Source organism: Parasteatoda tepidariorum, chromosome 1 (assembly GCF_043381705.1).
Source record: "Parasteatoda tepidariorum isolate YZ-2023 chromosome 1, CAS_Ptep_4.0, whole genome shotgun sequence".
Lineage (NCBI taxonomy): Eukaryota > Metazoa > Arthropoda > Arachnida > Araneae > Theridiidae > Parasteatoda > Parasteatoda tepidariorum.
Genome location: NC_092204.1, coordinates 76703198 through 76728073, shown reverse-complemented (window position 1 = coordinate 76728073; position 24876 = coordinate 76703198). Strand labels below are relative to the sequence as shown.

The window sequence follows — 24876 nt, the reverse complement described above, 5'->3', positions numbered from 1 at the left end:
TAGAATAGATATTGTTATGTGGACAGTTTTAGTTTATTATTAATTTATGGAGTATGAAAATCTTTATTTATTTACTATTTTTTTTTTTTTTGATAATTACTTCTAATTATTAGTTTGAATCTAAGATAAAAATAGTCTGCAAGACCAATTTTTATTAAAATTAAGACACCAGATTAATAAATTTAGTAAAAGTTAAACTGTTAATAAATTTTTAAAAAGTACAATTCACAGCTAACTATTTTACACTTCTAATTTAAACTCTCTAGACATATACAAACAATACTAAAATTTGTACATGAATACAAAGTCTGCACATGCTCAGAAGAACTTTAAAGATCAAGATTTCTATAACAAAATACTAGAGTTAAAATTCATTACTTTAGTTTTATTAGTCAAAACTTAATGGAAATTACATAAAAAATATATAAAGAAAAAGAATTTAATTTTTTTTTAAAATTCTGGTATAATATAAAATATATAGTATAGATTATTAGAGAAATAAAATAATAAAAAAATATACATACATTAAACTAAACTATGATCCTGAGATTTGGCTTTTTAAATATATATATATATATACTTTTCATTTTTTTACTAGTGGCAGTGCAATAACTATTGAAGTGATTTAGAAGGCAAATACTTAATTTAGTTTTCACCATCTCTTAAAACAAGAGAAGCAGGTTTTCTTTATGTATGTTTAAAATATTTAAATGTATTGGTAGTTAAAAGAATATTGAATAAAATTTGAAACATTATTCAAGAGTGAATGTAAAACTTTTGCTACCAAATTAAATACATATATATAAAAACTTCCAAAAAATCCAGAAGAGTTGGCAGCTATGATATTTTCTTTTGAGTCTTAATTACTCTGGATTTATTACTTTCTTTAAATTAATACTGTAGGAAATTTACTTTTAAAATTTACATATATGCTATTCAAAAACAGCTGCCTAAATTCTTTAACATATAAAACATAAAAATTACCTTCAAACGTATGCTGATCAAAAATAAGCAAGCTGTGAACATCAACTTCTTGGCCGCAATCATCTGCAGTTTGACCTGTAGTTTGCAGCTTAATACTAGAATTCATTGTTGAACTACAAAGTAAAGACATAGGTGAAAATAATTGAATTATTTAAATGAAATCATTTAAAAGTAGATTGTATTCTTACCTAGCAGAAACACTTTGAGCTTGAGTACTGGCACTTCGCCTCGTAGGAGTAAGTCCACAACTGTCATGAAAATCTATTCTTGATGTGATAACACCAAATGTTTGTGTATTCTCTTGATAGGCAATTCTCCTTTTAAGTATAAGTCAAATCAAGTTAGTGTTAATAATGTATGTAGTTTATTTATATGTCATTTGTTAACAATTTAACAGGGCATACTCAAAAGCATTTGTAGCTTGACCAAAAACAAAAAAGCATTAAATTTGGAAAAAAAAATTACACAAAAATTTTTATATCACAAACTCGCTAATAGGGAGAAAATGTGGCATTGGTGTACCTCTAAGTGTGAAATAGAGAGTTTGTTTAAGCACAAAGAAACTCACTATAGCTCGCTTGTAAACAATTTACCTCTTCTGACTGATAGAGAAACAAGCCACAAATAAAAAATAATCAAAATGAAACACTCAGAATTCGATATAATTTTATTAACCTATTTATAATCAGTTAATTTCACACAAAATAACAAATATTCATATTAATCAATTGCAGGTGTCTATATTTAGATATAATTTAATTATATCCAGTGGTACATATTTGTATTTTTTAAAGTTTCAAATAATAATTAAAATTACAGACTGGGTGAAAAGTATGCAAATATATATAAATCTTGGTTAACATTTGCACATGAATTTGAGAGGTTTAGCTAACTTTGTTCTAAAACTAGTAAGCAGATTAAATATTTTTTTTATAATTATTGAAACAAATAATTTCATGATTATATATTTCTTTGAACATTAGCAATTCTGGTTTCAGTTAAGAAACAAATTTGACAGGTAGGTCTCATTTGGTATTTAAATAATTAATATTTGTGCTTAGTTAGTAGACTAATCTGAATGAATTAGTTGAGTGAATTAACTGCTTAATGTAACATTAAGGACAATGATAACAGTGATAAAATACAACGATAACATAACAATGATAAAATACAATTTATTTTCTTACCTGGGAGATTCACCCAGAGGAATAGTTCTAATATGCAGTTTCTGAATTTCATCAATAGTTCCAATTAAGAGAGAATTATCAAATGACAATGCTAAGCTAAATTAAAAAAAAAAAAAATTTGTTAATAATTCAATTTTTTTTTATAAAAATAATAAAATATATTTAGTAAAGTAACAATAATATAATAGTGATAATGACATTTTTTTAAAAATATTTTCTTTCTTTAATCTTAAACTTAACTTGGTTAAAATATAAAATACATATTGACTTTCTGGCACAGAAAAGTGGGTTTTCATATTGGAGAAGAAAAAAAATAATTGACAGCTAATTTTTTAAGTAATATTTCCACAATGCACAGCAATTAAAGATGGAATCAATAAAAAGATGAAGAATTATGTAATAAAAAAAGTAATCATTTAATTTTTTCTTATTTAAATAAGTATTTACAGGACAAGATTATTTTATAAATATTAAAGTCAATATTGCGGAAATAAACAAGAGCTAGTGAGCTGTTCCAATGAGATAAATGTGCTGTTTGTTTCATTCCAATGCAAATCCTACAAGTTACAACTAATCAATTTTATTAACACATTATAGAGCAACAGACAAATACTGAATAGTAATCTACATTACTCAGTAATCAATATTTCGGTCAAACAGTCAAATTGACAAAGAAAGTTTATATTTTTATTAGCATATTTGATATATAAATATTTTTCAACCATATTTTTTATTAAAAAAAAAAACATTTTACTGTAGAAGTCTAAAAATAATAATAATAATGCAAAGCTGGTGAGAAGAGAGCATATTTCATGAATTAAAATAGTCAGTCAGAAATAAAATCACATTAGAATTGGAAGTCAATAACTCACCTAATGATAGCATTTACATCTTTAGTACTTAATACTCAATAATACTATGGCCGTTTGTTTTGTTAATTAAATAATTAAAATCTTTGAGTATCACACATCTCAAATAAAAAATCAAGCTTGGAAGAGTCCTTTTTAGTATTATAATGGCGTAAGATATTAAATTCTTATTTGCCCTTATTTTCAAAGAGTCAACATTTTTACCTAACATCCATAAAAATGCTAATTTGTATTAGAACAGCTCGTATTGAAACTAAGTTTTTTCTCTCCATAGATTGTTAGCCAGATTTAACAATGAATTTATTCAAACACCACTACATGAATTTAAGTAACAGAATTACCAACCAATGGTCTATAAGAAGTTATATTTTAAGGCAATTCTAAAGCAATTATTGGGGTTTGGTTAGCAGTAGCAAAATGAGAGCTACGTCTCCTACACACTGGATTAAAATTTGATTGATGATTTTTTTTACTATTTATAAAATTATTTTGTATAACAGAAATCTTTAGTACAATCTATGAAAACTATTTTATCTATAGAAATGCAAATAATCTTCTTAAAATTAAAAGTATTACTATCCTGGATTTCAATGACAGAAAAAAATAAAACTATATGAGCAAACCATAGATGGATTTAATTTTAAAATAAACCAGAAAGTTGCAAATGATTTTACACACCAGACACAAATTTTACTAACTTATGTCTAAACAGTATGATCATCTCTCGCTCTTTTTATTTTGAAATTTAACCCTTTACTAAAGTTAATAATCTTCCTCAAGATAAGAGAGTAATGATTTAAGAATAATCAATCGAGCAGACCTGTCTGGATATCCTTCTGAGTTCAAAGGGCACATATGGCTAACTTCTTTAAGATTGACATTTGAAAATACAAGTTTATGATTGCTAGAATATATCACAGTAGGACGATCAGAACAAGCAAACACATTTGTCGTTGCAAGAGATCTAAATGTTTTAAGAGAAGTAGGCTGTGTTCCTAAAGTAACCTATAAATAAAAAAAATATATAAGCATAAAGAAAAAAAGAAAAAAATATAAAACATTTTTAATCTTGAATGTTTATAAGAATTATTGTAAGAAGCCTCATTTTTGTTATTTGTTCTGGGATAACATACATTTATTATTTTTACTTTTATATAATTTTTGCTGCACTAGAAAAAATTTCCCTTGAAAATAAAAATAAAATAAAAACAGACTAATAGTGAGTTCCTATATATTGTGATCCTTTCTAATTCAGTTAAGAGTACTTTTGGTTTATACTATCTGTTATAAAATTTTGTCCATTAAATTAAGAATTATATATACCTATAAAAATTTCACTTTTAAATGAGCTAACTCTTCAACAGTCTAAACGAATTATATTATTTTAATAAGTACAAATTAAAAGTCAAGTGTAAAATGGAAAAAATCACTTAAGCTAACTTATTTCACAAAATAATTCCATTTCCTATTTAATTTTTTTAATTGATCAGTACTTCTGAAAACATAAAAAATGAATATTAAAAAAGAAAATTGACTTTATATTAACGCTTTTGATTGGAAAAGTTCTTTAAATTTTTAAAGACTAAATATTTGTAAATTCAAAGTTTATAAATTCCAAATATTTTAAATTGTGAAATATTTGGAAATTAAATTGTGAAATATGTGAGTAATTTTTCCCAAAACAAGTTTTTTTGAAAAAAGCATTTGAAGCTTTATTGGACAAAGTCAAAATCACTTTATTTATAGGACCTATATTTAAAAAATCAGTTATTTAATTCAAATGATTAAAAGATCAATTATTAAAAAAATCAATTATTTAATTTAAATTATTTTAAAACTATACAAGCATTTCTTAAACACACATTTTTACCCCCAAAACTACTTAGATCAAACAACTTTATTAGATAAAATTAGCAATAATTACAACATGAACATTGAAATACATATTTAAAATCAACAAATGAAATAATCTTAAAACATACTTTTTTCCTATCAGCAAGTGCACGAGTCTCAGGATCTATTGTGAAATAAAATAAAGAGCCATCACCCAAGGCACAAAGTAAATACTGTGTAGTTTCAAATGCTGCAGCTAGTATAGACCTTGGAATAATATCTAAACAAATTAAAAATACACATTTAATTAAGACATTAAAGCAATAACCTTGTAAAAATAAAAATTCTAGTCACTAAAATAGAAACCAATAGATTAAACTGTCTAAATGCATATTTCAGTTATGATGGCATATTAGAATAAAATAATCAAACGAGGAAGGATATAGCTCTCTAAGTAATAAATATATATGACATTGAAAAGAGAGCGGAAATAAAACTAATCACTAAATGAATAAACTTTAAAATTTTGCATAAAATATCTAGAAAAATCAAAAGCCATCTACAAGTTAGTTTCTATAAACATTAGAAGATCTTTATAAAGCAAACCTTGAAATGTGAGGCTTAGTGTAATATAGAATTCTATTACATTACACATATAAATAAATTGATATGATGATTAAACACATTATTAAACTTACCAATTAAACATAGCAATACATATTTGGAACACAGAGGTATTACAGCTTTAAAAAAAATTTTTAAATACTAATAGTTTAAAACACAAAAATATGCACTAAGTATTTATTATTTACAAAAATTAATTAAAGTATCAAGATAATTAGAACTAAAAATCAACAAATTTATCAATTTTGGTTTGCTTTAGAGATTGTTAAGTTAATACAGTTAATCGAGAATAGCAGTTTATAGAATTAACTTACATAGATCTTCTACTGAAAAAGCATACTAATAAAACAGCTACAAATAAACCAGATGAGAAGTAATAAATATATTTCAAGGAATCTTGAAATAACATAGTCAATTTAACAGTTTATTAAATTATAATAAAAGTATAAAATGACATTTAAATATGAAAAAAAAAAATTTAATACAAAAAAAAAAAATAATAATAATATACTTACCACCTCCTAACATTTCTTTATGCAATTCTTTTAAAGATGGAAGTGAAAGAATTCGAATAGAGATGTCTGTCCAACAACCAACAGCACAAATTGATGTCTTTTCAGAAGTATCCAGTGGGTTGACATCAAGACAAGCGATTTCAAATTCTAACACCGTATGGCTACACAAAGTAGAAAATTTAACTCTTTATTATGTAGTGATTCTGTAGGTTTAAACTAAGCTTCAAAACTGCCAATATATAAATAGGGTCATTTAGAGCTAACATAACTTAAAATTTTAAAAACAGTCAACTTAATGGCCATTAATAACTGTTCTTTACATAAATTGCAGCCAAGAAATTTTCCTCATTTCCTCCTTCCTTCAAGACTGATGTGAAACTATAGAGATTATACAGTGCTAAATTCAAAGAAAAAAATTTAAACTTTTAAGTATAAACCCCATGAGCAGTTACTCATTCAAGAGGAGAATATTAATATCCAATTCCTTTTGCACTTTCAAGAGGATACCTCTGAATAAACTTGTCTTAAAACACTGTTATGCTTTCTTGCTGTCAAAACAGATTATAAAAAAAGAAGTGAGAAATTCAGAAAAATAAACTGCACTGAAAACAGAATGAAATGCTAACAATGTTGCATTTATGAAAAGGAAGCATTCAAATTAATACAGATATATTTTCTAATACATATATGTTCATAGAATCTGTATTATATAAAACGCTAATACGTACGTATGTATGTATCAATAAAACCGATGATATTTCTTTTCTCGCGCTGGCAATTGTTTTCATTTTTAATTGAATGGATTCGGCGCGCAAGAGCACGTAGTGAGCAACTAGATAACAATAACCAGAGTGAGCATTATCAGGTTGCTCAATTCAGATTCATGCACTAAAAACATGACAATATTTAATTTAAACTCAATTAGGAATTAATTAATTAATTGAAGTGAGAATGCTTTAAAAGGCTGCTGTTGAATTGATATTTTTCTACTGGGAGCTACCTAAACGTCTAAAAAACGTTTAAGTGTTTGTATTGAATGCATTGAATTTTTTTATATTTCGCGTTTATTTATGCATTGCATTTTCACGTTTTAAAATGCAGAATATTAGTGAAGCAATATTTGATAATTTATTTTGCTAATATGTTTCTTATTTAGCTAATGTTTTGATTTTTTCACCATGTACAATCTAAATAGCTAATATACTTTTTTAAAAGCCAATAAGAACATTGGTAGAATTCATCTACATAAGTACAATACTATGTCTTTGATGATAAAATACTATGTATTTGATGATAATATATTATGTCTTTGTGCTAGAACACTGTGCTCATTGGCGAGCGAGCGCAGCGAGCCATGGTTCACGGCGTGAACCACATAGGATTGCGTAGCAATTCTCGGGGGTTGGCGAGCAGGGGGCGGAGCCTCCTAGTACATATATATTTTTTTAAACTTCTAACTACGAAATGAATGAGTAAGACATTGATCATTATTTTAATATATTTGCTGTCTACATAAATTTCAGTTGTAATTGTGGAATAACAATTTATTTTACAGAATAAATTTTTAATAATACTTTCATACAAAGATATTAACTATCTCTGAATATTTTTGAGAAGTTTAAAAAAAATTTCTGCATTAAAAACTAGACGGTAAAAATAAATATGTACGAAAATTAGATCTTATCCATTTCATTATGGTTCAAATCACATACATAAATTTAAAAAAAAATATGGTTAGAATACTGTACATGACACAAATTAGACTATAATATCATTTAAAAGCACTTAAGATTTTATTTTAATATTTAATATGATTTTTAATTAACTAGAGTTGAAATAAATTGATACAAAAATCTAATTTATGATACTGTACAGTTCATTAAATTGAAACAAAGCAAAAAAAGAAATCTTCTACAGGATACATTGTCTTGTATATTTATAAACATGTAGTTCAATTTTAATGTAATGCTCTTAACTCTAAAATACTTAAAGATTGATTAACTGGGCAAAAAACTTCCTCAAATCACTTAATTTTACAACATTAACCTTGATAATAATTTTTTTAAATGTTTATTCAGAGCTTTAAAACGATCATTAAAAAGATTATTACCCCACTTGTCTCAGTTCCTCTTCAAAAATTTCAAAGTAATATAGATCAGTTCGGAGAGCCAACACCAGTTGAGAAGCATTAGCAGATACAACACATATTGTCTCCCCATGAGGTGGCATCCATTGACTCAAAACCTTTTTAGTTGGTCTGCTGATTAACCTAATTGAAGTTGCAGTAACCTGTTTAAAATATAAACATATCTGTTTCAAATGATATCAAAATATAAATAATGCTTTTTGTATTACAAACAAGGAAAAAATAATATTTAAGTTAGAATGTATAAAAATTTCATATTTTACTGAAACTAAAACTAAGGGAAATATATTTAATACTTAAATTTACTTGTTGATATGATATTCTTAGTTTTTTGAAATATTCAATAATTATTTAAGTAAATAAAAATGTGATATCTGAAACAAAAAAAAAACACAAAAAAACACACGTGGATAGGAGATTTTTTGAGCGTATAAAATAGACATATAAGAGAATCCTGAAAGCAACACTCATCCTGCTACATAATATAAATTTAGATAATTTTTTCAGATTAACAAAATTGTGAAAATGTCCATCATACGTTTATATACCTCTTAGATGGGAATAAATGGTAATTTGCTATAGCTTATAGCTGTTTTATAAATTAGAGTAATTCTGTAGAGTAGCTAGATTTTTATGCAAGTAGCAATAATCATTAAAGAAGAGATAAGAAACCAAACATAGAGAAAGAAATTATAAAAGAAAAGAAATTATTAACCTTATAAGATAGAAATTTAAAAAGAGTGCTACATAAGTAGCAATTTCATGAAAGTGAAACAATTACTGTGATATCACTAATTTTCATCATTTAATTGTAGAGATCATTTTTAACTGTAGAGAGTTGGAGAAACAATTTTATCTTTAAGTATTAAAATAAATTTTAACTATAGGCAAACACACCCTACATATTACTTTAGAAATAAAACTCACTTGAATGATTTGATCAAAGCGAACATTTGCACACAAATATGTTTGCTGACTAATATCAATTCCAGATACATTAGTTTCTTCAACTTCTTCACCAGCCATAGTCAAAACCCTGCAATATTTTAAAAAAATGTCAAGAGAAAGCGTTCATTTGATTTGATCCAGATTATGAAGCTATTATTACGTATGGGTGTGTATATATATATCTTTCCCCTACAAAAAAAAAAAAAACTTTTTTTTGACAAAATTGCGTATTGTAAAAAAACTATACAAACTTAGTTCAAATAGAAAACCATTAGTTTAAATAAAATTTATCAAGGTAATTTTCCAATTGTTTCATTAACACTAATAACAGACATAAAAGTGAGAAAAAGAACAGAAAGTCTGAAAACAGCTATCTCAATCGAATCAAGAAAAAAAAATAATAAAAAATTATGTGAAATTATTTTGCTCAAAAAGAAAGCATTTAAATTACTTACATTTAAAGTTTCCTTTTTTTTTTTCAATCTGTGTGTACATTGAGTCCAAGAAACTCTTAAGCTTATGAGTAATTAAAATAATAACAAAATAGCATAGAAACATTAATAAAAAATGTCAGAAGAATCTCAAACCAGCAACAACTTTTTCTTACATCAAAAACAACTATGAGAGTATAATAAAAGGAAAAATCCTTATTATATTTGACTATGTTCAAAAGGCAACATTTTTATATTAAACTATTGTTTACATATTCTATTTATATAAACTACTGTTTACATATTAAACCATTGTATTGTTTATATATAGGCACTTTGACCTTCTTTGATCTTTTTTTAATAGTTAACCCAAACACAATGTTGTTTTTATTTTCTTCCTTAACTGTGAATTCGTATTTTATTAACTGAGGCAATGTTGTAACAGAGAGAAATGCACAAATTTGGCAAAGTACTTATCAGCCAATAACATTGAAAAAGAACATAAAACATTCCACAATTACAACACAGTTGAAATATCTTTGAAAGTGAATTTCCAATAAATTAAAATTTGACTCACCTCGTTTGACCAACAAATGACAATATTAAAGTATCATCATATTTGTCACTATCGACTCTCAAGGGCCACAAACCTTTAACACCTGGAAGGTCAATGCTTGCATGCTCATGAATACCAATACCATTGCGAATTATACGAAGTGAACCTTCCTTATAAGCACCAGAACAAGTGACCAACTAAAAATAAATTTTATACATCAAAAATTCATCTAATTGCATATCTACAAATAACATAGTAATATTAATAAAGTATAGAGTACAAGAATTTTACTCTAAATAGGTAGGTAGATTAAAAGAAAAAGGAAAGGTTTTAAAATTTCCAAATAATCCCCTTTTTAAAAAAATTATTTAAGAGCATAACGTGTCAAAAAGCATCTTCCAGCATAATAAATCATATGGAGTGAAACTTTAGAAGAGATTTAATAGAATTTCAAGTGAAAACAGAAAGAAAAAAAATATTTCTTGAAAATTTCACACTTATTCTAGATAAAATTTACTAGATATTAGAGGTTAAAAAAGGAAATCTTTGCAAACAGCAGCCATTTTTTTAAAATTTTTTTATTGAAAACTAAATCAATTCCATCTAGAAGTGTGCAGAGTTTGATAAAATCAGTGCATTATTATTGTGTTTATGATAATTTTTCTAGCTGTAAGCCCATAATCACTCACTAAATTTACGAAATCTTTCGATCACAATCTTTTTAAAATGTATTACTTAAATGTTATTTTACTTATTTAAAGTTTGAAAATTAAAATATTTTTTAATATTGAAAGGATTTTTTTTTTAAAATGCTTTTTCTTGTTCTTTAATTCCTGTAGCCCTTTAAGACTTGACATGTTTGCAAAAAACAATTTTAAAAAGTTTTGAATTGAAAAGTTTTGAACTTAGAAATTGAAAATCTCAGTTACATGAACAGACGTGCCAACCTAGCAAAATTAACATTCAGGAGTTTCCCTAACAAGAATTCAGGAGATTTCAGGAGGGGTAAAAAAAGGTGCATGGTATGCAACATTTGGCACTTCTAAGGAATTTTAAGTAAAAAATTTATTAAATATAAGAATGCAAGAAATTTTACACACTAATAGAGCAATAATTGTTTAAAAATATTAAATGGAAATAAAATAATTAAACACAGATTTAGCAACACAAAACTATATTAGGTAGATACTCTTTAAATAAATACCATTTCCTTAATAAAACATTATTCAAAAACCCGACACTGTAATAAAAATACACAAAAACTTTTAAAAAATAAACAAATTGAATAAGTATTTTATTTTAAAAAACCAATTCAATACTAATGTCTGTACAATAAAGAACCAATTATCCGGGATGCTCGGGACCATCGCTATCCCGGATGTCTTAATTTCCCGGTTTCCTGGATCGACAAAAAAGTGTCGTTAATCGATGTTTTATCAAACCCAAATTACAAGGAAAAAATGTAAACACATTTTAAAGTAAGAGAAAAAAGAAAAGCACTCCTAAATCTAAAAAGGAAAAAAATTGTAGAAAAATAAAATTTAAAAGAATAAAAAAATTTGCAAGTTTAGACAAGAAAAACAAGTTTAAAAAATAATTACGATTCCTAAATCAACTAATAAACAAAACCAATGATTAAATAACGCAATATATTTCATGGGGGGGGGGGAAAATAAAAGGAAAACCTATTAATCTAAATAAAAACAACACTTGAAAATTATCGAACCGAAACGATAGTTAAAAAACGGCACTAGCATAAATATTAAAACCTAGAACAAGGCAAGATCAACGGACTTTAAAAAAAAAAAAAAAAAAAAATGAAAAAATTTGGTAATACAAATAATTTTATTGAGTGCAAAATTTATCATGAAAAAGAAAAAAAAAACGTAGTGGAATCAGAAAAACGAAACTGCAATCTGCTTCATAAAATAATTGTATGCTTAAATTAATAAACAATTCTCCTTTTTTTTTTTTTTATAAAAACGCGATTTTTAATTAAAGCAGGTGTGATTCCACATCAAGAAAAACTTGCGAATGATACCGCACTTCCAAAGAATCAGAATTTATTCAAAAGAAAAACATTTTATTTTTATTAATCGATGTCAAATAGATAAATATATTTTTCTCTTTCATCTTCTGTTCACTGATATGCATGTGCAATGCATTTTCCCCACCCCCTCGTAAATCAAACTAGCAAACGAAATCATCATGCCACTCCTTTGAGTTTAACGACCTAAAAGAGAATAAAGATCTAAAATCTTCAAGGTCGCGGAAGAAATGACGTTTCTCTGGGTAAACGGGGAAAAAAATTCTTCCCTTCCTCACATTTTCCTCTACTCAACTTCAAGGATTAGTCCAGTTTCCGCTTTTTTTTTTATATCGTTTTAGTTCAAAATGGCGGGAGAACCGAGCAAATTTTTTTTCCGGATTATCTGGATACCAGATAAATGGTTCTCTACTGTATGCATGAAAAAAAGAGTTGCAGACTTAGCTCTCCGCAATTAAGTCTTGCTAAAGTCATTGGTACATGATTTGTTGAAATTGATCCATACTTCCGTTTCGACTTAAGACATCCTTGAAATTTTTTTTTTTTAAATATACGAAGACTAAACGAATAATTGATATCACGTTGCTAGTTTACGAGCTTGTTGCCAACCGTGGAAAAATACGCATTAAAAACTATAAAAACAGCAAGATACAATATCAATTCCAACTATCCAGAGTACGAGTTTCCCCACTCCTGAACGGACGTCACTCGATAACGACATGTGACGTCATTGCATTCAACTCCACACGAAAGAAGAGGAAGATTTCACCCGCCCCCAGTGTAAGGGGGCGGGTGAAATAGGAGTGTTAAGAGGTAACGTTGAAGAGGGGGGAAAATAAAGCATGTTCAGCTATGCTTCAGGCAGATGGTAGTTTGATAAGAGGGGATGGAATTCAAGCTGAAAGAAAAACTTACCTTCGCACTCGCGGAAAAATTAGGTAATTCTGAGTTTGGCCGTCGATCGCAGTAAAATTCGGGAGTTTTTCAAATCAATTCCGGAGGGCGGGAGAATAACTCAAAATTCGGGAGACTCCCGCAAAATGCGGGAGAGTTGGCACGTCTGCATGAACAATAAAATATACACCTAGTTCTTTTTGAAATAAAATAACCATAACACTTTAAATAAGATAGAAACATTAGGTAATCACAAATACAAAAAGCTTAACTCTGAAAAATTTATTCTTAATAAAATTTCAAATCAGGGTGTATTTACATTTCACAGAAACAGAATTTCAGATAAAAAAATAATCCCAAAACTTCATTTTAATTACTTCCTGTTTTATAAAAACAGGATTTTAGATTAAATATTAAAAAAAAATCCAGAGAATTCAGATCAATTGTAATTATTTCAAAAATTTAGGTAAATTGTTTTAAAAAAACCATACATATAAAATAATTTAAAGAACTGCAATATATTACTTTTATTTATCTCAAAATAGTACTTTAAAAAAAAAAGATGGTTTCTTGTACAGTTGTTATTTAGCAAAGTAGGTAATGTCCTTAAATGACTTAAGCTTCAAAACTAAAACTATTAATTTATCATATAGATATTATAGCTACTTATGGTTACAGTTAGGTAGAATTTGCATTCCAATTTTTCAGAACAAGAGTTCTTTTCATGCTTAGTAAATTTTAGAGAATTCCTAATATCTCTTTAGCAACAATCATACAATAACTATTCAAAGCATAGCAGTTCCTCAAAATGCAATGAATTTTAGTCTTTAATACATTATTGTAAAAAAAAAAAAAAGTATACTTGATTACCTGACCCTGCCCTTGTCGTTCTAAGTCAACAACACACATATCTACAATTGGACCAAGATTGGTGAATGTTTCCATTGTTTCTGTGAAAGATCCACTTTCATTAGCATTCACATTAAGTTTAACAAGTTGAGAATCTCCCAATCTGGATCCTACATAAACAACTCCATTGTCTAAATAGGTTATACATTCTGGAATTGTAATCTAAAAAAATACAAAGAATTCTATAAACACTCAAACAAGTCATGCTAGTTGAAATATATTCTGAAGCCAAATTAAAAAGTTTTACTGTCAAATTCTAATTGTTAAACGTTTGTTTAATTGTCTTTCTACTTGTTTGCTAGTTAAAATAAAAGCTTATCTAAAATTGAAAAAAAAAAAACTTTTTATAATAAATTTTATAGCCAAATGAATTTTATAATTTTTTTTTAAAACAATATTAATTGGAATCAATACATCAGAATGAAATGAAAATTCTTCTTTTAAAAGATTAACACTTTAAATTAAATCAGAGTTAATTTTATTAGTAAAAATTTTAAGTTCATAATTTTAAATTTAATTTTGCAATGAGGTCAATGAAGAACCTAACATCAACTGAACTCAAAAGAAGAAAGTTAAATGGCTAACATGAGAAAATTGTGGCTCAGTGTAATCTAAATGATTACAAACCACTACATAAATTTACGACAGAATCAGCATGATTTATGAGTGATGAAGTAGACTCAAAAGCAAGATTTAAAATTTTTGTGCGAGCAAGATCATATTAAAAACATTAAATCTATTTCATTTCAACCAAATTTTTAAAAAAAGCGATAAATGTACTCCCACAATGATTCATTAATTCTTTTGCAACAAATCGGAATTTGGAACAAATTCCTCACTCACAGTCATATTTTATTAAAATGTTAAGTATTGTGATCTTTAAGAAAATGAAAGAAAAATATTTCTGGAGCGAACTATCTTTTATACTTATGCGATTTCGTATACATTTATATTTTATTTTATTAATTTGAAATTCCAGCAGATGCCAGCCAATCATTGTTAAATTTTTTTAATTCACAAATGAGAATAGAAAAAAAAATCATGAGCATTTCTTTCCCTTCAGATGCACAATAAAGGCAATCTTCAGAATACAATTCTGTAGAAAAAGAGAAACATCTTTCCATAAACTCTGAAGAAAAGAAAACCTAAATTTTCAACTTCCCAAATGAAAAATCTTTCTGCAATAACTCTGCGTTCTGCAACAATGTCACTATGATTATGCCACGGGGCACATCACCTCAAAATTATAACTGGCAATTGAATTTAAGCTTAAAATTAACATGGATAACAATTTTACAAATATTTATTACTTCAAATTTAACATAACATCACATTTATTTGCCAACACAAGTGCAATCCAAACCCCGCATAGGCAGCAAGAAAAATGGTGAAATTGTTAGCAAGAAAAATAGTGAAAAACGTGCGCAGATTTATAACAAATCTTAGCTAAAATTATGTACAAAACAGTCATAAAACTTTATATGCAAGAAATGCATTTTCTCTTGTTGTTTTATGATGTGACATTCTGAGGCAGCAAGTCTCCAAACAATGTATGATAGAAAGCATATTAATTTGATACATGAAATCAAAATATACCTCTCCAAGAAATTCAAACTTCAGGTCTCTAACAACTACAGTTCCATCCATCTTTTCTTCTTTTTCCAATAACAGCATAAATAAGCGACCACACATATTTCCAAGTAAATAGCGAGATCCATTTTCATCCACTTTGCAGTAACAATTTATGACACTTTGCTGAAATAAAATAACAAGTGGTAAATATAAATAACTTTCCAACAGCCTTTTCAAGTTTAAAATATTTAACATCAAAATTTGTAACAAAAAGATTCATTTTACAACTTAATTAATGTTTAAATCTAAAACAATAATAATTTTAATTGAAATATTTTAAATTCATTAACAAAATAAAATATACAAAGAATTTCGAAAATGTTAAGTAGCAAGCACAAATGCAGAATAAAATTGAAATTCATATAAAATATCAACTTGCATTGCTCAGAAAGAAAATTGCTCTTATAAAAAGAGTTATTATTTTCTATTAATTTCAGGAGAAAAACTAACAAATTCAGCCTAAAACAAGATTAGAATAACTATGGATTTGCTCATATACTCAAGAAAGATTGTTTAGTTCAATAAATAAAACTCATGAGTCAATAAAGGGTTAAATTACTAAGCTATAAATATTTAAAGCGTGTGGGGTGCAGAGCAAATTCTTTCCAAAATAGAAATTTTTGCATCATATTGTTTCTTAATATTGTCTTCAGACAGGTAGCCTACAAAATAATAGCAATATGAACAGAAACATCCTATATCCAATATGAAAATCATGATATTTATCACCAAAAGCAGCACCAGCACTTGAAAATCTTGTAAAGGTGGGTTATCTTTATATTAGCCCACGGGCTAATCAATTTTGACACAAAAGATACGATTTGTTATTTAATTCTGTAAGTAATTTCTTCATTCACATAATAAAGAAGAACACATTTTACTTTAAAAGAAATCAATAAATGTAGATGAATCAAAAACTAATAAGATCACACAACAAATATTAATCCTAAAGCCCATTTTTCAATTTTTTATACAGTTTTCCCCCATCACTGAATATTAGTTTTGCATTCTATATTATATTTATTTTACAGTTTTTCACTTTTACAATGCACTTCTTTTTAGTATTGCACTTGTGAAAAAAGATAATTTGTTTTTCGATAAATGATTGCCATTCAATATTTTCCAATTGCAACAATTAACAATTCGCCTTCAAAAAGCATATGCATTAAAAGCATTGTCATTTTTTGGCTTCTTTGTTGCTTTTTTACATGGTAATTCCAAACTAAACACCTGACCCAAAATTCTTATCATAGTTTAAGAATAATAATCAGAGAGTTGCAAATGAGAAACTTTTTTTTTTCCTTTAGAGCCTATTTGTGAATATTTCAAATTAAATACATAATTTAGTATTTTTCTAAAATTTGAGCTTGAGATGGATCAAGAGGAAATTGTCAAGCAATGAGAAATTGCAGTGGTTTGGTGAAGCAGAACAAAACATCAGTAGTTATACAGAGCAAAAAGCCCATGAACAAATTTCAAATTTCTTGCAACATATTTTTCCTTGTTTGGATGCTTTTTTGCACTTATTTCTAAATTAATATTAATTTCTATAGTTTTTGATCTAGGCTTTGAAACTGATCAATGTGAAATGGCAGAGCAGGGAGGTCAGTTTGACTGACAGAATGCAAAAAACAGATATGAGTCAAACATTTAAAATTACCTTGATAAGAGGTGGTGCAATAGCTATGTGTTTATCACCATGATAATAAGTAATAGATTCTTGACCAATCACAATTGCTCCGCAGAAAGGTTCAGGAACTAAAATGGAATTTACAGTTAATACACAAATGCAGTTTGCTATCAATTATGAATTTATAAATTTAAAAAAAAAAACTAAATAATTTTAGTTAAATCAGTTGATATTTAAAGTAAAATGATGAAGATTAAATTAGAAGAAACAACTCAACCTGCTATCACTGTTGTAGCTTCAATTTCAACATTATTTTGCTGCCATGGGCCTTTTGTAAATTCCTTATCTCTCATAGAAATTTCATATGTATTCACGTGTCTGGCATTTGCATCTTGATACACAAGAACAACAGTAGGATTTGAATAGCCATGAAGAAACTGGATGTCATGAACAAGTAATTCTTCCATCCTAAATTAAGTACAAATAAATATAAGATTAATTCATTACAAGCCAAAACACTATTAAAAATACTTTAAGGTTTTGAATAATGAAAGAATAACCTTTAAAAAACACCTCTTCAGTAATCAAACTTATTAAATTTTATCACAGATCAAAGGCCTAACAAGGCATCAAAACAATAATAATAAATAAATAAATAAATAATTTTTTCTAATCACTAACCTTTACATTTATTTTTGATACATCTATATTTTTTTCAAAATACGAAAATTTATAGATCTTCAATCATAACAATATACATTTAATAAGAAAAAACATACAAATCTATAATAATAAAATGAAGAGTTAGTATGTGACTCATAACTCCAGAACAGTTCCATCTTCCAGATTTAGATACTCGAGAACAGTTCTTTGTTCTATCGTCCTGATATTTGGACAGAGTGCAAAAGGGCAATTTTAGCCCCCATAATCTTAAAAATGATTGAATGATTATAAAATGTTATAAGATTATAAAATGATGATAAAATGTTTTTGAATGATTGTTAAGATTTTTTTTTATTTCCAATGGCAGACATGAAAGACAAATTTGTAGCCGAGAACAATATATTCTTTATATTATTCTAGGCTACAAATTTGTCTTTCATGTCTGCCATTGGAAATAAAATAAAAAAATCTTAAAAATCATTCAAAAACTTAGATTAGATTGTTTAGGAGAGACATTTAAAAAAAATGGAATTTTTTCATAGGTTTAGAGCTCGTGCCATTGATATAAATGAAACTGCAGACAATTTTTAAAAAAAAATAAATAAAAACGTCAGTGATGATTGCTCTCATTAATCAAAAAAGGAGTTTATTGCATGTTCTGAGATGCTTAATTATTTTTTATTCATTTTGTAAGATTAACTCAATAATCAACGTAGCTTAGGCGGACTATGTCACCAAATCAGTACTTAAGTTATATGAAATGACGTTTATTTTTTAATGTTATTTTGTTTTTAAAATAGATAAAAAATAAGTTATGTACTGAAAAGCAAAATTAATGAAGACTCCGTCAGACTAAAACTACTCTATCAGAACCAAATATACTACTACAGGTAAAATTAGCATATTTGGTGTCCAATAAAACTGCATTAATACTATTCAGTTTTAATATAGATACTGAGAAAAGAGGTATTTTACAGGCCAACAAAAGGGATTACTACCAGAGAAAAATTGCAGGCTGTCTATTTGACAACATGATTTATCAAATGGTCACCTTTTTACAAAATTAGTCGGTATTTTTTTAAAAACAGTCAATTTTTAGCTGTTTTTTTATTAAAAAAAAAATTAGTTTCTATAGTTAGTTGCCAGTGATGGCCCTAAAATGAAACTAGCTTTCAATTCTTGTTACTAGATGTGATAAATATGATTGAGCATTAATAATTTTTCTTTGTCATGGAGTAACATTTTATTTCAGCAAAAATATGAATAAGCAATGAAAATTTTTTACATTGTAGCTTCTTCAGCTTGGAGAGCAGCTTAAGTTATTATCTAAAATGCTTTATCAAGCTAAAAACTTACCTAACAACACATAAAATTTTTGAATTTAATTAGTAACATGGCCTCAAAAATATTTCTAATAAGACCTTTACATTTTAAAATTAGAATCATCACTTTAATATGGTTTGAAAATAATTATTTCTATTAAAATAAAGCAATATTTAATACAACAGTTTATATTTACTATGCTTACTATATATACTTATGATTATTATACATACCATGTTATACTTATATTTACTATATATCTCATATACTATGTAGAATTCCCAGCGATTTCAACTGAGAAATATAATAAGTAGATATAATAGCAATTTATATTTGGCCAAATATCTACGATTGAGTTGAACGTAACCACTTTTTTTAACAGTGTATAGTACAAGTATGCGTGAAAATCGATAAAAAACGTCTCTAACGAAGTCTTATTTTAAAACATAAATATCTAATTACGATTTGTAAAAAACTATATTTGTAAATACGCGTTTTATTAATAAATAATAGTTATGCATACATAATATAAAATTTAAAATAATTTTTTTTTACCTATTACTGCTGCAATTTGGTATTACAGAAATAATGTAATACACTTTAAATCCCACAATCCATTGCGCTTTTAATTTAGAAATATATTAGGCATAGCAGTTGACCATTTAGTAAATGATAAAATATTTAGTATAGAGTTAAGAAGAAGAACTGTTACTTAGTTAAGTGTTGGATCAGAATACATTATAAAACTTTTTTTTTCACTCACAAGGTTTGAGACAAAATCAAAGCAAGAACAAAAAATATAGAAAACTTATTTTGAGTTTAAAATATTGTAATTACCTCACATTGAAAGCCTTGAGTTCTTTCATATCTTTATCTAAGGGAATAACTTTAAAGAGACCATCATATAACCGTAACCCAATTATCCGACAAAGAGGATCAATGATACCAATGCTTCCAGTCTCTGAAGGTCTAGCAATGGTATCCTGTAAGACAATAACAAATAATTTCATCAAATTTAAACAGTATACATTTGTGTACCTACAATTATTCAACAATTTTATAGTTAATTGCACATCAGAATATAAATAGTAATTCTAACAAATACTGTAAACAAAAAGTTTGATATTCCAAGCATTTCTTTAAATCTATTTTTTTTAATTAATTAATCATGCTAAACACATGTATAAAAACGGTGATTATTAGCAAGAAAATTTGATAATAAAGTCCATTAGCACAATTTATTTAAATATGCAAAGCAGAAACAAATTGTATTGTAGTAACCCTAGGAAGAAAAATTTGGCTTTCTCTTTTTGCTGTATTAAGTAATTTTTCGTAATAATAAAAAGTGGACAAAACAGATCCTTTCTTGGGGAATTAAATAAAATGGAATTTTCATTAAAATAGCTGAATTTTTCTTTTTCTTAACAATATGTTTATAAAAAAGCTCATCCTTGTCTATGAAGAAATATACAAAGACAAATACATTTATGGGCTCACTTATATTATAAAATTATTTTTATTAAATACTGTTCCTCAACTAATTACATTTTTATAACAAAATCTAACTAAGCTTTTAAAAATACATTTCAAGTAACAAATCAAAATTAAATTGAGTAAAACATATATTTATCTCCCAGAGAAAATGAAAAAAGTATAAAATTTGAATATGTCTAATAAAATAATAATTAAATTAGCCAGAAATAAAATATTTGTCTTGTATCAGAATTTAAAATTATAAAATAAATCATAAGATAAATATAATAGATGCTTTGTTATGCAGCACAATTAAAAGAATGAAACAAAGCAGGATATATGATATACAGTAATTAGATGCATAACTTGAAGAGATGAAAATTGTTATATTAGTTTTGATAGCTAAAAAGCTTTTTGTTGAGCCAAATAATAACTAAAATTAGAACCATAAATACATTAACAACTTATCATTGCATCATAACTTATCATTAAATCCAAACTTATTATTAAGAATCTTGGCCTCAGTAAATGGAGGTATGATGAGAAGCATATAGAAAAAATGAGTATAATATTTCATGATACAAACCGCAACATTTCCATGAGCTTTAGTAATAATTTCCATCGAGCCTTTTTCATAAACACATTCTAAGATGCAGGCATTATATTTATGGGTAAGTAGAAAGAGCAAATCCTTCTTTTCATCCTAAAAGTAATAAAATTTAGATTTAAAATATCAAAATATGGTATAAATAAAATCGAAACAAGAATGAAGAAACATGTAATCAATATTACATTTAGAATGCAAAACTTTTTATCATTTACATTAATATTTCAACTATACTTTAGTATAGTCAAAAGCTAAAAAAGTATATAAATTCTATAGGAGAGGCATTTGGCCTATTTTGAAAAGTATTTTTAAAGCAAATGCAAAAAAGACATTAAATTTTTCATACTAATATTTTACTAATATTCAATTTATAAAAAAAAATTATAAAATAAAAATATATTTAATAACAAATTTATGACACCAGGAGTAATATAAAAAAAATAAATTTTTTTCTCTAGTGCACAAAGCTACCCTTCTAGCAGCAATTATCAAAATAAGTAGGACAAATGACATTTATATGGAGGAGAAATATTAATTACAATCTTCTGATGTGGAAAATATGTTCAATGGCATGAAGATTTAAAGAAAAATAATGAAATAAAAAAATTGAAATTTAATACTGCGATAAAGGTTTTGATTACATGAAAATGGAAAAAGACCTTATTTTGGTTTGATGGATTTCAGACTAATAAGATTTATTTTTCTACAATTTAAAAGACCACTAGTAAAAATTAAGAAAGTCGAACAATAAAAAGTTTATTGCTTCTCGTATTTATGAAAATATATAAAAAAATTTAAATATGGATAAAATACATTATAAAATTAGATAATAAGCTTGAAAAGACTAATTAATTTCAACTTAACTTTTTAAGTAAATCATAAAAAAGTACCTTTTTTTAATTTTATTTTATAGATAATTATTGTAAATATTATTACTACAATATTAACTATAATTATCCTTTGCTATAGCTCTGGACGCAATACGATACAACAGTCATAGCCTAATTCCTTATAACAGTAGAGAGTTGTTTTTTTTCCCCTTTTCCATTCCTCAAGTTAAAAATTACAATATCGCATCCTATCGATTATTTCTTGCAAATAAAAATAATTAGCAATTGGTTTAAATATTTGTAATCTAAAATGAAAGCACACTAAAAGTTGCGGATAATAGTATTTTTGTATTTTCTTTCGTGCGTTAAAGCTGGAAAAAATACACTTTCCAAACCAAACTGGGTTAATTGAAAAATATTTTTTCCACAATAAATCTGTATTAGTTATAATAGCAAAAATGTAATAAAAAAAAGAAAACAATTATAAACACAATGAAAAATACAGTGAGAAAAGTATCAATATGATTACCGGAGGGCGAAATAACTTCATTACAGTAATCCGACCATAGATGCCAATTTCTTTAATAGCTCTCAGGCCTTCAGGAGTGACTGAGTAAATCTCCAAACGAGTATTTTTTGCAAGAAGTAAGTTGAGATCATCTGGAGAGGTGAAATTTCCTACAATAATAGAAAACAAATAACATTGTATAATTCCATTTTACAAACACATATTTTAATATACAAACTTGCTAAGTATTTATAAACACTATGAAATCAAAATTCTAAAATATTGAAAATTATTTCAAAATAAAATTCAATTAAAAAAGGAGCCATATAATTACGAAAATTAATAAAAAAAGTTTCGGCTTGAAAAGAACTACCTTTTTTTGACAGTGACTAGGTAATGAAGTTTAGATATTTCATGGTAACATTTTAAAACTCATATTTATTGCGTAAGGAAATACATTCTGTTAAGATTTAGATAAAACATGCATTTTGGGGACAATTACACTGGTAATATAGATTTAAAGAAAGTTTCTAATTAGACAAGGGGTGTCAAAGTCGCGACCAAAGTTTTGTGGCCCAGTCAATATATCCGAAGCAAAGTAAAAATAAAATTGAAATGTGAATTAGAAACGAAACTATAATAATAATAAACGAAACTTAAAATTATAATATACTTTATTTATAAACTATACGGATCATTTTAAATTGTCCGTTCAAAAATGTAAAATTCTAATTGGCCGAAATGGAGTCCGTTTCACACTAAGCTATCAATTAGATAGTACATAATCAGGTTTATCCTATTATAGCGAGGTAAGTTGGTCATCTTGCTCCAAGGTTCTCAATCAATTCTGGGATTTGAAAGAAAAAATATGTAAGTTTTTACAAACTATAAATCAAGATACAAGTTTGTTCTCCGATCAAATATGGCTGCAAGATTTATCTTTTATGGTTGATATAACCAAACACTTATTTGATTTCAGTGTTTTCATTACAGAAAAAAAAATGGGAGAGAATTTTTCGCTCTTTCTCAAAAACAGGGTGAGATTTCTAAAAATTAAAAAAACACGAATAGACTTGGGAAAAAAATATTTCTTTAATTATAATACATTTTTAACATCTTCTAATTTCTAAACCATTGAATATTTTTATTGCATCATCATATGGAAAATGTTCCATATCTACTTTTTCATCAGCTATTCTCATTAGGTTGCTCAAATGCTCATCAGTCAAATCTGTTACAATATTTTGTTTTAATTCGGTTTTGGGTGCTAAATGACAGATGCTGAACTATTCGGAATCACTAATTAAATTTGTAGCATTGTGCATGCACTTTCCTATCCTCTACATCTGCCAGTATAGGCTTTTCAATTATTTCTGTTATAGTATAGTGAAGTTCGTTGAAGTTATTTCCATGTTCATACTTCTTGTTAGGTTATCACAGTTTTCACAGACTTCAACTTTTATAAATTGCTGTTAATTGTTGGTGAGGGAGTTCAGTAATTCATTTACAGCTAAAAATAGAGCTAACTTTAAACAACTTATTATAAGGGACTCATTTTTTTTCTCAACACTTGTCGTAGCTGTTTTCATGTCTTTTTCAAAATGGCGGATTTTATTAAAATTTGCGGAGGACGAAATTTTTTCCAAAATTCGAGAGATTCGTGTATTTTAAAATTGATTAATAGAGTGCGCGAACTTCTCGCGTTAATCATCTTTTAATGCGAGAAAAGAAAAAAATATTCGAGATACTTGCGCTGTAGTGAAAACACTGGATTTAAATTTATTGTTACAAGGCAAGGATCAGATCATTACGAACATGTTTGACATAATTAAAAAAACATTCAAAAGTAAACTATTTCTTTGGGAAAGGCAACTGAAAAATGAAGATTTAACGCACTTCCCAAGGTGCAACAAGAACAAATCTAGTTTAGACGATACTGCATTGTATCAAAAATACGCAGAATAAAATTTCAAATCTTAGAACAGAATTTGAAACAAGGTTTGAAGATTTTAATTATTTGGAAGACAAATTTTGTTTGTTTTCTTTGATTTTCTCAATAAATATAGACTCAGTACCAGGGTTGGCAGGTTTTTGACATGTGACAGTTTTTGACAGTTTAAACCATGGTTTAAACCGTCACGTCAAAAACCTCACTGTCAAAAATGTCAAAAACCTATATTCATATGTGAAATTTAATTAATACATAAAATTTATATATTTTTTATAAAGGATAGTGTTTCTAAATATGTTCTAGAAAAAATAAATTT

General features: G+C 26.6%; 1 protein-coding gene across 1 annotated transcript in view; it reads right to left on the bottom strand.

The window, feature by feature from the left end:
- Positions 1–24876, bottom strand: part of LOC107437144 (DNA damage-binding protein pic) — a 39454-nt gene that overhangs the window by 8074 nt on the left and 6504 nt on the right. The window contains exons 2-17 of the mRNA XM_016049053.3: positions 22631–22779; positions 21251–21367; positions 20029–20174; positions 17483–17673; positions 17236–17333; positions 15540–15698; positions 13905–14105; positions 10115–10290; positions 9086–9194; positions 8123–8301; positions 6013–6173; positions 5023–5153; positions 3861–4045; positions 2172–2267; positions 1173–1301; positions 985–1097 (exon numbers count right to left, since the gene is read on the bottom strand). Coding sequence (XP_015904539.1) covers positions 985–1097; positions 1173–1301; positions 2172–2267; positions 3861–4045; positions 5023–5153; positions 6013–6173; positions 8123–8301; positions 9086–9194; positions 10115–10290; positions 13905–14105; positions 15540–15698; positions 17236–17333; positions 17483–17673; positions 20029–20174; positions 21251–21367; positions 22631–22779 — 2340 coding nt within the window. The remainder of the gene's footprint in view (positions 1–984; positions 1098–1172; positions 1302–2171; positions 2268–3860; positions 4046–5022; positions 5154–6012; positions 6174–8122; positions 8302–9085; positions 9195–10114; positions 10291–13904; positions 14106–15539; positions 15699–17235; positions 17334–17482; positions 17674–20028; positions 20175–21250; positions 21368–22630; positions 22780–24876) is intronic.